At 35.1% G+C, this 15,838-nt stretch overlaps 1 protein-coding gene across 12 annotated transcripts in view; it reads left to right on the forward strand.

Annotated features, from left to right (window-relative positions):
* Positions 1 to 15,838, forward strand: part of ERBIN (erbb2 interacting protein) — a 122,736-nt gene that overhangs the window by 91,083 nt on the left and 15,815 nt on the right. For 10 of the 12 annotated variants that reach the window (XM_086771304.1, XM_086771314.1, XM_086771309.1 and 7 more), the window contains 10 exons: positions 987 to 1,116; positions 1,471 to 1,586; positions 2,617 to 2,686; positions 3,730 to 3,829; positions 5,489 to 5,610; positions 6,355 to 6,525; positions 7,322 to 7,504; positions 9,646 to 9,763; positions 11,189 to 11,372; positions 12,267 to 13,782. In XM_086771304.1, coding sequence (XP_086627430.1) covers positions 987 to 1,116; positions 1,471 to 1,586; positions 2,617 to 2,686; positions 3,730 to 3,829; positions 5,489 to 5,610; positions 6,355 to 6,525; positions 7,322 to 7,504; positions 9,646 to 9,763; positions 11,189 to 11,372; positions 12,267 to 13,782 — 2,710 coding nt within the window. The remainder of the gene's footprint in view (positions 1 to 986; positions 1,117 to 1,470; positions 1,587 to 2,616; positions 2,687 to 3,729; positions 3,830 to 5,488; positions 5,611 to 6,354; positions 6,526 to 7,321; positions 7,505 to 9,645; positions 9,764 to 11,188; positions 11,373 to 12,266; positions 13,783 to 15,838) is intronic. The other 2 variants (XM_086771313.1, XM_086771315.1) reach the window with 1 other exon arrangement.

A 15,838-nucleotide genomic window follows, 5' to 3' on the forward strand; every position in this document is an offset into this window, starting at 1 on the left:
TTGATATCTGCTAGTTTGCAGCATGTATACTCTTTATGTATCTTTTAATGTCAAAACATATATGTTCCTCATTTATTAATGCAACCACCAATCTGTAAAAGAAAAATGGAATGTGAAATAAAACAAGATGTTTAAAAAGGCAGTAAGTGCCTGAAACTGGTTTGTGGTGGTAACAGAGCCATGGCTGTAGTAAATATTGCAAATGATTGAACTACTATCAAAAAGTTTGTAAAAAGTGAATCTGAACATGCACACACATTTATCTTTTTTACATTATACGGAAGATTTTCACCTGTTCATCAGCAGGTTTTTTTTAATGTATATTTTGGTGTTCAGCAATTTAATTTAAAACTTGCAAATGATGGCAAAAAAAAATATATTCAGAATTAAGTGCTATACAAATGAAAGCTATTTGTTCCAATTTCTTTTTTCCTGTTATAGTTAATGTAAGTTATCTTTTTTTTGTCAGAACTTACAAAATATGTCTTCACTGACAGATTCTCAGATTCACTCACTCTAACTCTTGAGATTCTTTTCTTGTTCAGAAACTGCACTCAACTCCTCTTTGACTATGATCTGTCCCCTTCTGAAAGTTTTCAGTGCCTTGCACTAGCACTTTTTCATTTAATACAAAAACATTTCATGTTGCCAACCCCGCTGTTTTCACTGAATGCTCTCTTATGAAGACAGTGTAAAGGAGATTTAAAAAAACCCCTAACATAACAACAAAACCAAAAAACCCACAGTCACTCAAAAAAACCCAAACAAAAAAAAAACAAACGACATTTTAGACAGTTAGTAAGGGATTTTTCTTGGATTTTAATTCCCTTGAGATTCAAAGTCTTATTTTGAATTAAATTTGAAATTTATAATTAATAATGGTATTAACGTTATTTAAACTTAAAGTATTTAGTTAATGTTGGATGAAGTAAGCTGTATAGAGGAGTGTTTTATTTTTGGTTTGGTTTTTTTTTTTTTTTCCCCAGGTTAGTATCAGTAGAAGAACTGGACTGTAGTTTCAATGAGATTGAAACATTGCCTTCGTCTGTTGGGCAGCTTTCTAATATAAGGACATTTGCTGCAGATCATAACTTTTTAACACAGCTGCCATCAGAGGTATGTATTTAATTACAAAACTGTAATATTTATTTTTTAAAGTATTTTAAACAATAGAGTCTGTATAATTTTTGCATAAGAGGTTAATTCTTGAGTAATTTTCTTTCTGTATGCTTTTAAAGGAGAATGTATACAAATATACAAGTTTTCAAATAATGAAAGTCTGAATTCTTTTAAACAGGAAGTAGAAATCTATTACTAGTGTCTTCAAACTAAAAAAAGGTTTAATATGTAAGAATAAATATATTTATACTTTACAGGCAAAAATACCTGTAATACTTATTGTTTAAAAACAGTAAAAGTTTTCATATTTAGAGTTGTGAAGATGAATTAATTCTTTGGGGTTTTTTTCAGATTGGAAACTGGAAGCATGTTACAGTGTTGTTTCTGCATTCTAATAAGCTTGAATTTCTCCCTGAAGAAATGGGCGATATGCAGAAATTAAAAGTCATCAATCTGAGTGACAATAGGTTTGTGGATGCATTTATTCAAGTAGAAGTTGTATCAAATGGGATAATAATGTAGAGGTATTATTATGAATATATTATGCCATCGTTCCTTATCTCACACACAGCTTAGAAGCTGACTGAGATGCACATACATACTTAACGTGTTATTCTTGTATTCTGGATCTTGCAGTTTCATTATATTAAGCTGTCTTTATTTTAATGATTTTGGCACCTGGCACATACATTGAAGCACAGCTTCAATACATTCATGATTGTTAGTATGTGTTTTTCTGAGGAATTAGTTTGGTTATTTTCATAAAACTTTTGATTCTTCCTTAAAAGTTAATAGTGTCCTAAATTGCATATGGAGGAGACAAAACAGTGTCACAGTGTAGTGTGAAACACTTGGGTGTGCTGGGGAAGAGAGTTGTGTTTTATTAGAGCTTGTCATTAAAATCTGAAAACATTTCTCTTCTGGGAATTACTAATTTGCAGAATTGAAATATATGGGGAGAGATAAGTCTAACTGAGCTCTCCCTCCTGTTCTGTCAATCCAGTGTCTCTGTAGTCCATCTGTAGCTTGATTTATCCATTAATGCCAGAGCCTCCATTATCCAGAGTAGCCCCTTTCCCACAGATGTATCTTGGAAAAGAACAATAATTTTCAGGTGGAGCACTTCTTTCTTAATTGGTGTGCACGTATATTGAAAGATAAAATGCTGAGGATTCAAAATAATTAATTCAGGTTAATTGCCTTCAAAATTGTATTCAAGTCACTGAACTGAATTAAAATCAAGTTACATTGTCACTTTTTTTAAAGCTGCTTGCTAAACTGGGCAGAGATGCATTTTTTTTTTTGTTTGCTTTTTTTTTTTGTTTCCAGGTATAACTTTGAATCTAAATTAAATGCTGTTGCCTTTCAACTGTCAATGGTTATTAGTTTAATTATATCTGTAAGTGTCCTTTTAAAACATTTTTACAGGCTAATGCAGGATTGTTTCTTAACAGTATTGATAAGTGTACTTACATAAATCTTTGTTGTAATTTACAGACTGAAGAACTTGCCATTTACCTTTACAAAACTGCAACAGCTCACTGCTATGTGGCTATCAGACAATCAGGTGAACATTTTTAAAATTAAAAATAGAATTATCAAGTACAGAGCCATCTGTTAAATAGTGTGACCTATTACTGTGTATATACATCAATACTTCCTTGACATTACTATGTTCTGTGTTCTCCTGAATACTGTACTGCACAGTTACTATTTGAGTTCTTCTGAAGTAAAACTGAGCCTACCTGTCTCTGGAGACTTTCATACTTCTGGCAAAGTTCTGTGCTGCTAGAAAATGCAATTTAACAGATCTTGGGTTTTTTGGCTTTTGTTTTTCTTAATTCAGAGTTGTTTACACAGGAGAGTTAGTGCTCAATAAGCTAGTCCTTGAATGTGTACCATGCTATTTCTTCCACAGCTATACCATTAGGGAAACTTGCCATGCCTTTTCTTGAGCTAGATTTCTTGCCACACCTTTGGACTCAGTAACTGTCCGAGTTTCAAGCTGTTAAGTAGTAACTCCTGTGCCTGTGGCTTGTGTTTTTGCTGTATATTAAAACCCTCTGTACTATGCTGAATTCCTGAACAGCATTAAGGTGTACAGGGCTGGCAGATATCCACTAGCCTCAGCTGTAGTAGTATAGTGAAAGCACTTTTACTAATACAGTAATTTCAAGAATCCCCTGCTCTTTTTTGTAAAGGGTGGGAGATGTTGATCTGGCAGCAATATGAACAACTAAGTACAAAATTTTTCTTTTTATATGATTGTCTGCAGCTTTAAATGGCCAAATGTATCTGTGTATTCCAGACTAGCCTACTTTGAGATAGTAATGAGTCTTAGCAAGAAACTAGGTTATTTTTTTAGTATCTATTGTTTGCTTTTCCCTTAAAGCCGTTACTGAGTTTCATTTCTCGGTCAGAGTCGGTCATCAGTCAAAACCAGACATGTTAATAACTTCATTTTGTGAAAATTATGCAGAGGAGAAATGGTTTAATGCAAGGCACAGTAGTCTTCAAAGTAATGGGACAGGCATACTCTGTGATATGTAAATCATATTTACTTTTTAATGCATATTCTTACAATATATCCTTCTTTCATTTGCTTCCTAGTCTAAACCACTTATCCCTCTTCAAAAAGAAGCTGACCCTGACACACAGAAAACAGTACTTACTAATTACATGTTCCCCCAGCAACCAAGGACTGAGGATGGTAAGAATTTCTGAAGTACCCTGTCAGAATGCTCACTTTGGGAAATAATAATGGGAAGACTGTCCAGCTAATATGATTTTCACTAGATAATACTTAAATACAAGTTTGAAGTAAACTTGTCAGTGATGAAGAGTTGCATCTGAAAAATGAGAACAGTAGCTTAATGTGATGTACATATTGGTAAATTCTAGGTGAAACTGTTTCAGTGAGTGAGGTGAGGAATGGATTGACAGTATCATCTTGTGCTGCTTTAACTGAAATGGCCGGGGTGGGCATGTATCAGTGGATAAAATTGAACACTGACAAGTGGCAACAGTAGCTGGTCCATAGCGCAAGTGTCTAGTACACTGAGAGGAGGACTAATCAAAAATACCAGGAAAACCAGTAAACTGTGCATCACTTTTAGTGCCTTCTAATGCAGATAATACATCTGCAATAACTGATAGAATGTGAGAAAGACAAAATCATTTGGAGTTCAGTGAAGTTCAAGATTGGAGAGAATGCTTTCAGGAACATTTGAATTTTTTTTTTTTTCACCCATGTGCCAGAGTTACTTTCTGTAGACAAGGAAAGGACTGCTTGTTTGGCTTGACAAAATACTTGCTTCTGAGGTGGTCACTTCAAATGGAAGGTTTAAAGTTCAATAGATAGCATTTTTAAAAATCTAAAATTTTAAAATTCTTTATCAAATTCTTTTTTTGGTCAGCACCAGATTTGGTCATAGTGAACTCTGTTAGAGTTAGAATATTTTCAGATGTGTTAAAATTGTAAGTTTACCCAATAAACTCAGAGTAACAAATATCCCAATGTACTTGTTGAGCTCTATAATTAAGTATTTTTCCATTGCAGGTATAGAAGTATCAATATGAACCGTCTTAGCATTGCTAGTGAAGGTTATACATTTGCTGTGGTGGTGGTGGCAGATTTATTAGATTGTTTGGCAGCTTAAAGTAGAACCTGGCTGATGTAACACAAGGCGTGGAGACATGCTAGCATAGGAGACAGTGGGTACCCAAAGGATTTTTTTTCTGTCTTGTAAAATTAAGCAAGAAATACTTTGTAACCTCCTGTCATTTCTATAACTTCTGCAAAATCATGTGTTTACGTCAAGTTTTAGATACTTTAGGGTTTTTTTCAGGATTAGTAATAATGCAGATTTTTGTCACTAAGTCATTTTTATTTTTTGTTTTTAAATTTTCATTAAATGAAATCAGGTGAATGCTCTTACACGTGCTTAATGAGACCACCTCACTAAAGTCAGTCTACATAAATCTATATAAGTGTAATTTACATTTATTTGTATACAAGTACATATTTTCATATTTATACAGGTATATGAATAAAAATACAGCAGAGTGTTCTGCTGAAAATTTTCAAGTATGAGTATTAAGACTAGTATACAGCTGTGTGTATGAAGTTTTTTACTTTGCAGATAGGTATTTTACTATTATGAAAATACAGCCAAGTTCATAAAACAGTGGCAGTGCAGCTAGTCTTCAATTAACGGTACTACTAGTCTCCTATCTTTTAAGAATGCATACAAAAGCACACCGATCCTAACCCAGAGAAAGAAAAAGAAAATTTTTATTTTACATAATGTAAAATGTAAAATATTCTTATGAGAGTCTCATCCTTTTTTTTTTTTTTTTTTTTTTTTAGTTATGTTCATATCTGATAATGAAAGTTTCAATCCATCTCTGTGGGAGGAACAGCGAAGGCAGCGTGCGCAGGTGGCATTTGAGTGTGATGAAGACAAAGATGAGAGAGAGGCACCACCTCGGGTTAGTATTTAATTTATTTTTTAATACTTGGTACTTCCCTCCCTCTTATCCTCACTGAATCATAGAATGGTTAGGGTTGGAAGGGACCTTCAAAGGTCATCTAGTCCAACCCCCCCTGCAAGGAGCAGGGACATCTCCAACCAGATCAAGTTGCTCAGAGCCCTGTCCAACCTGGTCTTGAAGGTTTCCGAATCCTAACCTTTTCCTTACTTTGGCCCTGAATTTCAGTCTGCTGAAAAAATAATGTCTTCAATTATTAGTTAAGAGTATCTAACAGGATGAAACATGGTGTTTTAGGAGGATTTGGGGGTTTTTTTTGATTGTTTGTTTGGGGTTTTTTTTTTTTTTTGGCCAGATCATTTGAAGTGGAGCACAAGAGAAAAACTTTGAGCTGATATAAGGTAGTGTAGGGCATAACTAGGAGACTACCTGATTGGTGGTGCCATGCAGAAGTATAGAACGATGATTAATTCTGATTTTTCTTTAAGTAAGTTACAGTTACCATCATTCTTCCTGTTTGCAGTCAATGGACACATTGCAGGAGGTGGGGGGGCGCGCGAGGGGAAATGGTTAATTGCCAGGTTTTATAAACTTAAGTCTGCATCAGTGCAGGTAGACTGGAACAGCAAAGTGGAGATCCTAGATTGTTCAGTGTTTTGTCCTAATTAATTGTCTATTTTAAAGCTGATGTTTTAATTATGGCATTTAATTAAATGTAGAACATTATTACTTTCTATTATACAGGAAGGTAACTTGAAGAGATACCCAACTCCATATCCTGATGAACTGAAGAATATGGTCAAAACAGTCCAGACAATTGTACATAGGCTAAAGGATGAAGAATCTACTGAAGATACTACCAAGGAGTCAAAACAAGAAAGCCAGACAGTTTCTGTGAAAGATGTGGGAGTAAAGGTTAGAGATAATATTCTGATTTTGTAAGAACTTCTAAAGATCTAGAGTGTCACCGATTCCTTTTAATTCTCTTCTCTCTTCTCAGTAATGCTTTAACAAGAAAAATTGTCAGATTAAAGATCAGAACTTACCTCTTCACTGTCTAAGGAAGTCTGTCATAAATGTCTGGTTTGGAGTAGCAGTTTTCCTCTGACACTAAGAACAAGGGAGGTGACTTGATTGTCAGGCAAATACAAACTATAGATGTGTTAAGGAGCTGGCTTCTTCGGTTTCTGGAGGATGGCATCTTTGTCATCCTCTGATCCTCTTCTGTCCGCCAGACTTCACAATGAAATTCACGATGATCTCTAAGAATCTTACTACTGAAGTAAGTACTTCAGTACTGACTGGAAGTTTTATATGATAAGTTGGGAAGGCAATCATAGCAAGTCGGCATAGGAGTCAGGAGTCTCTAACAGGCTGATATAGAATGATACCTGATAGGACTGCTGTTTGGTTATGACATGTTTCATTGTAGACCTTCTTGGCCTTTATTTGTTTAACTGTAAATTTAATGGTGCAAATTGACCCAAATAAGGAGGAGAATCGAACTGATAGACAAAGGGTAGGGACTCTACCTCAGTAATCTGCAGATATTTCTCTGTGTTTCATACCTGGTGCATTTCATACTTTATAATTTCAAAGCTCAAATTTTCCTTTCCATAGTTTCTCAAAATATATAATGTTACCTCTAAATATCATATGTTACCGAAAACCTTTCAGGATGTTTTTTCTGCTAATGTCCTTAATCCTGTAGACTTCAGAATTTGCTTCAATAAAGAACAAGGCAGATGAGAGAAAGCAATATTCAGCAGGAAGCTCTGTGCAGAAGCCTACTGAACCAGAAGCTGAGCACAGCACTGCAAATTCACAGATGACTGCACTTGTTAAAACCTTGCAAAACACGAAAACAATTGTCAACCATGAAGACACGCTTGAGGTATGGCATTGAAATGAACATCATAGCTGGTGTTGTATTGAATTCATTACTCTAGGAGATGAAAATTTATGTTGACAAAACCAGAAACTTGCCATCCGTAAGTGCTGTAAATACAGATGGTTTGCAATGGAATATTTTTCTCACTTCAGATTGTGTTAAGTAAAATTGAAATAGCTAATAAAAAGTTCATAATTAAAGATACATGCATTTAAAGAAAAATAAAGTAAACTTGATTAAAAGTTGACCTAAGTATCAAACTGAAAAGACCCAGAATTGTCCATATTTTGCTTGATTGTCAGTTATTAATTAAATAATCTATTTTAATTGTCACTGAAATGACAAAATATTTGAACGGTGGGAGCAAGCAAAAACTGTATATCCGAGTGTCTATGCACATTAATTTCAAATGAAAAGTGAAAGTTGGGTTTAAAAATATGTAGTCCTCTGTGTTTATTTGTCAGTTGTCATGAATGTGACTTGGATTGTATTTACCTCTTATAAAGAGTCAGAGATTTTAAACTTCTGAACTCTTTGTACATCTCTGACAAACACCATGTATTTGTTTATTTATAATGTTTCAGACTTGCCATGAATTTTGGAACTTGTGGGTCAGTTGCAGATTATTTTTGCCTGTGTTGTCTAAGCAGTGGAACATGCATATTTTTGCTGAAGGGACTTTGTGACAAGCAGTTGAGCCTGTTGCTGGCCATTTCCCCACCAGCATGTTCCTGCTTCTACATACTTTCTGAAAATACTGGTTTATAAGAAAATCATATTAGTTGTCTAACAAGAGTGACAGCAATTCTTTGTAGCTGGCTGTATGCCAGTAAGTGAATGAGGCAGTATTGTGTAGTCCATCAGGGACAGAGAATTCCTTACTTCTATGTAATAACCTGCTAGTAGCTCTGTTGCAGTTGAATCCATATATCTAAACTCTGCCTGTGTGTAGGTTTTTCATTTAAACGTTGATTATATATGTTGTATGTCACATCCAAAAGGAAAGGCAATGTGGTAGAGGCAGTGAAGAGCATGTTTCTTCCAATTGCAGAGAAACAGATGGATTTTTATTTTTTATTTTTAATGAACCATGTTTGCTACATCTCAGTCAGATTTGTCCTCCCTGCAGTCCAAAGAACTGGCCAGGTGATTAGTATCATGGAAAAGGTGGTGCTCCAGTAGGTTCCACACATACAATTTTCTGAAACTTGTAAGAAAAAGTGAACATTGACAGACTATTCTGCAATCTGCAACATGGATTTTGTAGCATTTGTAATAGGAAGCATGTTTACTAGAAAGAAATTTCCACTGTAGGTAAGGAATGTTTTTTTTTCCCTTCAAAATAGTACTGGAAACAATCATGTTTCGAAGATGATAGGAATATAGGGCTGGCAGTAGGATACTGAATGAGTTGCATGGCTACTCTTGCAGCAGCTTTGTCAGTTAATCTCTTTCGTAACTGCACCGAGCTCCATCTTATGGTTAGGAACATTTCTAGCCTAAATGTATTCAGCATCACTTTATTCCTCTGCCATTGTTCTTGAAGTTAAATAACTTCTCTTCATTTTGTAATTCACCCCCAATGTAAATTTAAAGATATAAACCCAAGCTACACTTGCTGGTTTTTTTTCAAGACTAGGCAAGCCAAGCTCATTCGGTCTTTTCTCAGAGCATAGCTCTCCATACCTAGGATTGTCTTGGTCACAATACTGTATAGCTGTTACAGTTTGAGCTCTTTTCTGCAAAACCAATACCCAGCTAGTCAGTCTGGATTGTTTGGTAGTTCAGTGATAACTTGAACTCAACTGGAGGTTCTCTCCAGTGGTGGAGCAGAGGCTGCATCTGCTTGCGCCAAGTAGGTTTTTCCAGCTGAAGTTACTGGTTTGAGTGTCGTTCCCGTGCAGTTCATCAGTGACAATGCAAGTCTGCATGTGCTGCTTCTTAAAGATAATTCAGTGGCACATATTACTAAATTCAGTTGACTTGCACTGCAAATGCACTGTCCAGTTGTTATGTTACATCTATGTTATGTTACTTGGGGTTTTTTCCCCTTTTATTGTTCAGTGGGAGACAGTTTAGATAGCATGTACTTAACTTTTAAGCAGTTCTTTAAAATGCACAGCCTAAAGCTGTTTTTCCTTTAGCAGGAGTCAGAAGAACTCTCCACTGATGAAGAGATGAAAATGGCAGAAATGCGGCCACCGCTGATAGAAACCTCCATAAACCAGCCCAAAGTGGTAGCTCTCAGCAATAACAAAAAAGGTTAGATAGCATAGAAAGCAATAGGAGTATTATGTGATTCTGATGATTTCTCAACTCAAAGTGGCTAATTTTTCCAGTTAAATGATGTAAAAGTAGATTTAATGTGTATGTTTTAAAAGAAAGATTATCAATTCTCTAGTTGAGCAAAGAAAGCAGAAAAAAAATTCTGCAGTATCTTATACTTGAGTGTGTAGTAGAGAAAGCTGTGTTGACATCCTAATTTTCTTAATTCTTGTCATCAGTTTAAAAGAAGAGGGGGACAGGAGGTGTGTGTATTTTAGGGGACTGTTAGCTTGAGTTAGCTGAGTTAGCTGAGTAAGGAATGACCTAGGATTCAGAGAAAACGTAATTTAAAAGTTGGGGAGCAAATTGTATTTTGCTTTGTATGATATCCTAGTCCAGTATTTTCAAGGACAAAGGCTTTTCTGACCATTAAATGTGAAAGGGTGAGATTTAGTGGGGGTGAAGGAAAACCACATGGAGGTAGCAGGAAGAGTCTCCTGAGAGTCACATGCAGGTGAAAAGATTGATGCTTTCATCAATGCTGTCTTTGGGTTTTTATGCCTGACTAAAGTACTAAGTCAAAACCTCTTTCTTGTCTCTGGAGATAGACATTAGTTTCACAAATGTTATGCTTTTGGCACATCTAACTGTGTCTTGAAGCAAAAATTTACATATATTCGTTTCTGTACTTATGTCAGACTTGTGGCTGGCTTGAATTCTTACAGAGAAATTATTTTCATATGGATGTAGAATGTAAGTATGTGTAAATTATACAAGAATTAATGTGCACAGTTGTAAATTACTCTGAAGATGTTGTCCTAAGCGATATGTAAAGTATGGGAATGCATTGGAGTCCAACTCTGCAGAAGAACATTTTTCTTTCCTGTTTTTTTTTTTACATTTATGAAACTATACAGAGTTTTTCCAGTGATCTAGGTCTTTCCTGAGTGCTTGGTCTAAGAAATAGCTATTTAACAATTACATAATGCTCAAAATCAGGAACTGTGTACACTTTCAAAATCTTGCTTGTGAAGCAGTGTGCTTCGTTTTCCTAGAGGCTAATTGACTCATGTAATTCAAAACTTTGAAATAATTACAAAACCAGATATATGATTTGATAGATATTTTGGGGAAATATTACATAATGTGCCACAGAAACTTGGAATAAAGCAACAAGTTAAATTTCATTAACAGGTGAGGACTGTTTACATTGAGCCAAATATTTAAAAACAGGTACTATTGCCAACAGTCTTTTGTAAGCTTAAATGAAGTTTGCAAAGGTTTTAGCTTACATTTTAGTTTCCAGTAGTATGAATTACTGAAGAACAGGAGACAATTTCTAAATACTGTAAGATACACACATTAAATGGCTATTAAACAGATGTATATGTCTGTAACTAAATTGGCAAATTTTTCTTTCAGATGATTCAAAAGATACTGATTCCTTATCAGATGAAGCTACCCACAATAGCAATCAAAACAACAGCAACTGTTCCTCTCCTTCTCGAATGTCAGATTCTGTTTCCTTAAATACTGATAGTAGCCAAGATATTTCTCTCTGTTCTCCAGACAAAGAAACACATGCTGCTGTTTTATCCAAGATCAGGTTTGTAAGACAATGTATACCACTGAGCATATATAGTATATTATTATAGAAAAATCAATGTAATAGAAAAATGTTACTTAATCTTTCCTGTGTGTGCATTCCTTTGATTCATTAATTTTATCATTCATGAAATAACTTAAATTTTAGTGTTTTAAAAGAAACACTGGAACGAAAAAAAAAAGACAATAAAACTCTCTTTAAAACAAAAAAAAATCTTTAAAACAAAAAAAGGGACAATAAAATTCAGAGGGTAATTTTAGTATACCACCTTAGGCCCCCCCTCACTAACAAAACCACGACATTAAGACATGGTTCTCATCTCATGGTTTTAATAATAGAGTATAATAATTTCATCCTTATAGTTTGTTATCCCTGCAAAATACCTCAATACACCATTTTAAAAGCTCTATGTTTTTATTTGTAAAATTTTGAAGTTCAGTTTGATGACTAGCATAACCATACAAAGCTTTCAGAAACTTCTAAAGAATAGACTTGCACGTTGCTACTCTTCTTGAGGTTCTAGTTACAAGGTGCCATTTCTTTAAAAAAATTGTCTATTGAAACAAGATATTTGTACAAAATTGTCATGGAACGTGCAAGTATTTGATTAAAAAAAAAATTAGTTACTGACACTTTGTAATTTTTGACACTTTAAATTCATCTTGAATTTAAACAAATAACTGAAATCAGATGACACAAACATTGCCAAAATGAGCCCTTGATATAATATATTTCTGGAACGGTAAGATCTGTTTGTAGATTGGTCTTTGTCCTGTTTTGTGTGCACAGTATGGCTGTGTTGCATGTTAGTGGTTATTTTTTTCTATAACAGTTCTTAAAGGAATATGTTCATTCCTTTTGGAATTTTTTTTAAAAGCCATCTTTTTTTTCCAGGCGAGAAGATGAAAATTTGAATAACCTTTTGCAAAATGGAGGTGAATTGAGCATTACAGTGGAAGAAAAAATAAATGTGCAAGAGAAGGTTACAAATTTGTCTGAATATGAATTAAGCATTGAAGAAGGCCTGATAAGAAACGGTGTTGATCTAAGCACTTCTACAGAGGAGTCTCACAAATTAGACCAAATAAATATGAATATCAATAAACTGGTTAGTGAGGGAGCAGTGCCAGTTCCTGTAGAAAGGTTACAAACACAGGAAGTGCTTTCAGTAAAGAGCTTTTTGAATAACAACACAAAAGAAGAAAGTGAACACTTGGAAAATGAAAATAAATATCCTAAAAATAAAGTAAATGGACATCCTGAGGAAGCAGTACAGTCTCCCAGTAAAGATGAACTAACAAGAAGCACTACAGTTGATGGCGATTCTGCTGAGCTGTCTGTTTCAAGGAGCAGTGAAGATCTGTCCCCACAGAGAACTGGTCCTGTGATGAAATCTCTCAGCATCACCAGTATGGACACTGGTGGTCTGAAAATCTATGATATTGTCAATGAGAATGGATCTCAACAGCCAAACTTAGTGGTAAAATCGGCATCTGATAGTGCAGATGGAAAAAACATAGTCCGAAGTAAATCTGCTACTCTTCTGTATGATCAGCCCTTGCAAGTTTTTCCTGGGTCATCATCATCATCTGATTTAGTGTCTTCTACAAAAACTGTGTTCAGGTTTGACTCAAATCACAATCCTGAAGGTGCTAATGTAGTGAGAGGATCAGCAACAAGTGGTGCACAGATGTTCTGCACTCCCCAGTATAATATTCAGTACAGCAGCAGTGCAACAGCAAAAGATACCTTGTGGCCTCAGAAACAAAACACTCAAGTAGAACAAGGCAGCTTACCTTCTTCACGTCTGCTTAGGTCTGACAGTTCAGAAACCACCAGCTATGTAAAGCATTCTGCCAATATGAATTTCTCCAATCATAACAATGTACGAGCCAACACTCTGTATAACACTCATCAACGCATGGCTGGGAGACATATAGATATGTGGGCTATTCCACCCAGTGATAGACTGCTCCCAGGAGTAACCAGACACACTCTTCAAAGGCAGAGCAGTGTATCTTCTACAGCTTCTATAAATATTGGGGATACTGGACCTTCAAGGCGAACTCAGGTTCTTGAAGGGGACTATTTAACATATAGAGATTTGCATTCAATGGGAAGAGCTCCACCAGTAATGTCTGTGCAACAGAGACCTCTTTCTGCCAGGACATATAGCATTGATGGTCCAAATGTACCTCGACCACAGAGTGCTCGACCATCGGTGAATGAAATACCAGAAAGAACTATGTCAGTTAGTGACTTCAATTACTCACGGACTAGCCCTTCAAAGAGATCAAACCCAAGGGTTAACTCTGAGCACTCTTTATTAGACCCTCCAGGAAAAAGTAAAGTCCCTCATGACTGGAGGGAACAGGTGCTGCGACATATTGAGGCTAAAAAGCTAGAAAAGGTAAAAATAATAATTTTAAAGCTTTTTCTATCTTTCTGTTACCCGGGTATGGAATAAGTTAAATGCTCTGTGTTTTGAACTGCTTTTAATTACCAGTGAAAATGTACTTCTGATACTGCCTTTAAAAGGATAGACACGTTTGTAATGAATATGTGAGAAATAGTCAAATGGTAGACTGTAAATGAGCTTCCCCCCCAAAGAAAAAGAAGCCCTTTCTGTTTTTACATCATTCTTGCCAGCTTAGCTCAGTTACTTTAGAATACATTAAATCATGTCACATTGACCTGCTGGACTGCAAGGCCAACTCTCCTAGGCCAGGTAATTTTTATTGTAGCATTGTATTTGTATTATACTAAAATACTCCCTTACACTTTTTTATCTTTCTGTTCTGCCTTTTCCCCTGTTTCTTCTATTTAAGAATAAGGAAAAGGAAATCAGTAAAATCTATTTGGAAGTATAGTTCTACAGCTTCAGTTGCTGAGGAATTCAAAAGCCATAATTAACATGTATTTGCCTCCAAGCCAGTTGTCTTTTGAAGTTGGATATCTCACTGATTGTTGAATGAATATTTATTGCTGTTAGAAGAGAACACTTAAAAATCTTGTTCATTTCAGGAAATCACAGGAGGTTTTGATATAACTAGAGATGATGAACAGGATTCTTTATGTACTGTGAATGCTGTAAAGAATTTGAGATGATATGTAGAACCGAACAATTACGTGTCTTCACAGAATTTGAGTAGACTGGAAGAGTGTAATCTATGCTGCCCCGCTAAACCAATTTAAAATATCATCACTAAATAATGGGTAGAATGTCATTAGTGTGATCCTGTTTCCTTGGAGGGGAAGTGAGTAAAACAGCCAAAATACATTTTGATTGTGCCTGCTAGATAGATTTTCTTTTTAAATTTCTTTTGAAAGAATGTAGTTTGGTTTGTGATTATTATGCTAAATACTTCAATATCCATGATAGCTAAAGAAATTAATTGGAGATGGTTGGAAAAATTACTTTAAACTACAATTTTTCTTTGGAAATACAAGTATTTGGAGGGATGGGTTTGCTTTTGTTTGTTTTAATTTCTAGCAATAGAAAGGGATGGGTTTTGTTTGTGTTTTAAGGAAGCCTGCACAGCAGCTGCACGTGTTCTTCTGATCCAGTTTGAGTAACATACAACATAAAATATTTTAAGGCTTTCACAGTACTGTACTGTAGTGTGTGGGGACCCTTTGTCCTCTAAGGTTGCCACAAACCTCACCATGTTCCAACCCTAATAAAAGGTGCATTCTCTGATCTTCCATTCTCCTGGATGCATATATCAAACCTTACACAAAACGATGGAGAAGCAAAAATCCCAGCAATCTCTGAATGCGGAGGGAAGCAAAATGTTAGTGCACTACTAATGCAGTTTGTTTATAGTTTGTTCTTATATCGCCTACATTTGACATGTTAGGATTAATGTTTGATATACCTCTGATATCTGTTCAGGTACTGTAGCAGTGTGGTAGCCTTTACTGAAGTGAAATTGATTGCCTGACTTGATTCCCATTATATCTGTCTATACTTTCTATCTTGCTTTCTATGTAAACCTTAATTTTTGTTTCCTAATAGTGTGATACAGCATAGCTGATATTGAGATTTAGCTGTGCATCTAATTTAACAGATCTTACAAGTCTGTTTTATATGTCCATGTTTCTTTTGTTTTGGCTTTGAAGCATTTTAAAGTAGCTTTTACTGAGCAATCTGAGACTTATTTATGGGTTTAAAATGGAATGTGTATATAATTGTCTACTTTATATTCTCTAGGATATGACTGACTTAAAAAGAAAAATCTGAACTGTGAAAAATGTAGATATGATTCTATATGGCAGCTGGCAAATACGATAATATGGAAATTCTAGGAATTTACTGGGTATTCCTTTGTTCTTTTAAAATAATAGTTTTGGTATTTCTGTTTGTAATTAAAAATTAGTCGACGAGGGGGCCTTAATATATAAAGCAGACTTCTGAAATGTTTTGAAGTCTGAAAAAAATTTTACAGAACTCATTTAAGGAACAA

Source organism: Chlamydotis macqueenii, chromosome Z (genome assembly GCF_036417535.1).
Source record: "Chlamydotis macqueenii isolate bChlMac1 chromosome Z, bChlMac1.mat, whole genome shotgun sequence".
In the NCBI taxonomy this organism is placed as follows: Eukaryota; Metazoa; Chordata; class Aves; order Otidiformes; family Otididae; genus Chlamydotis; species Chlamydotis macqueenii.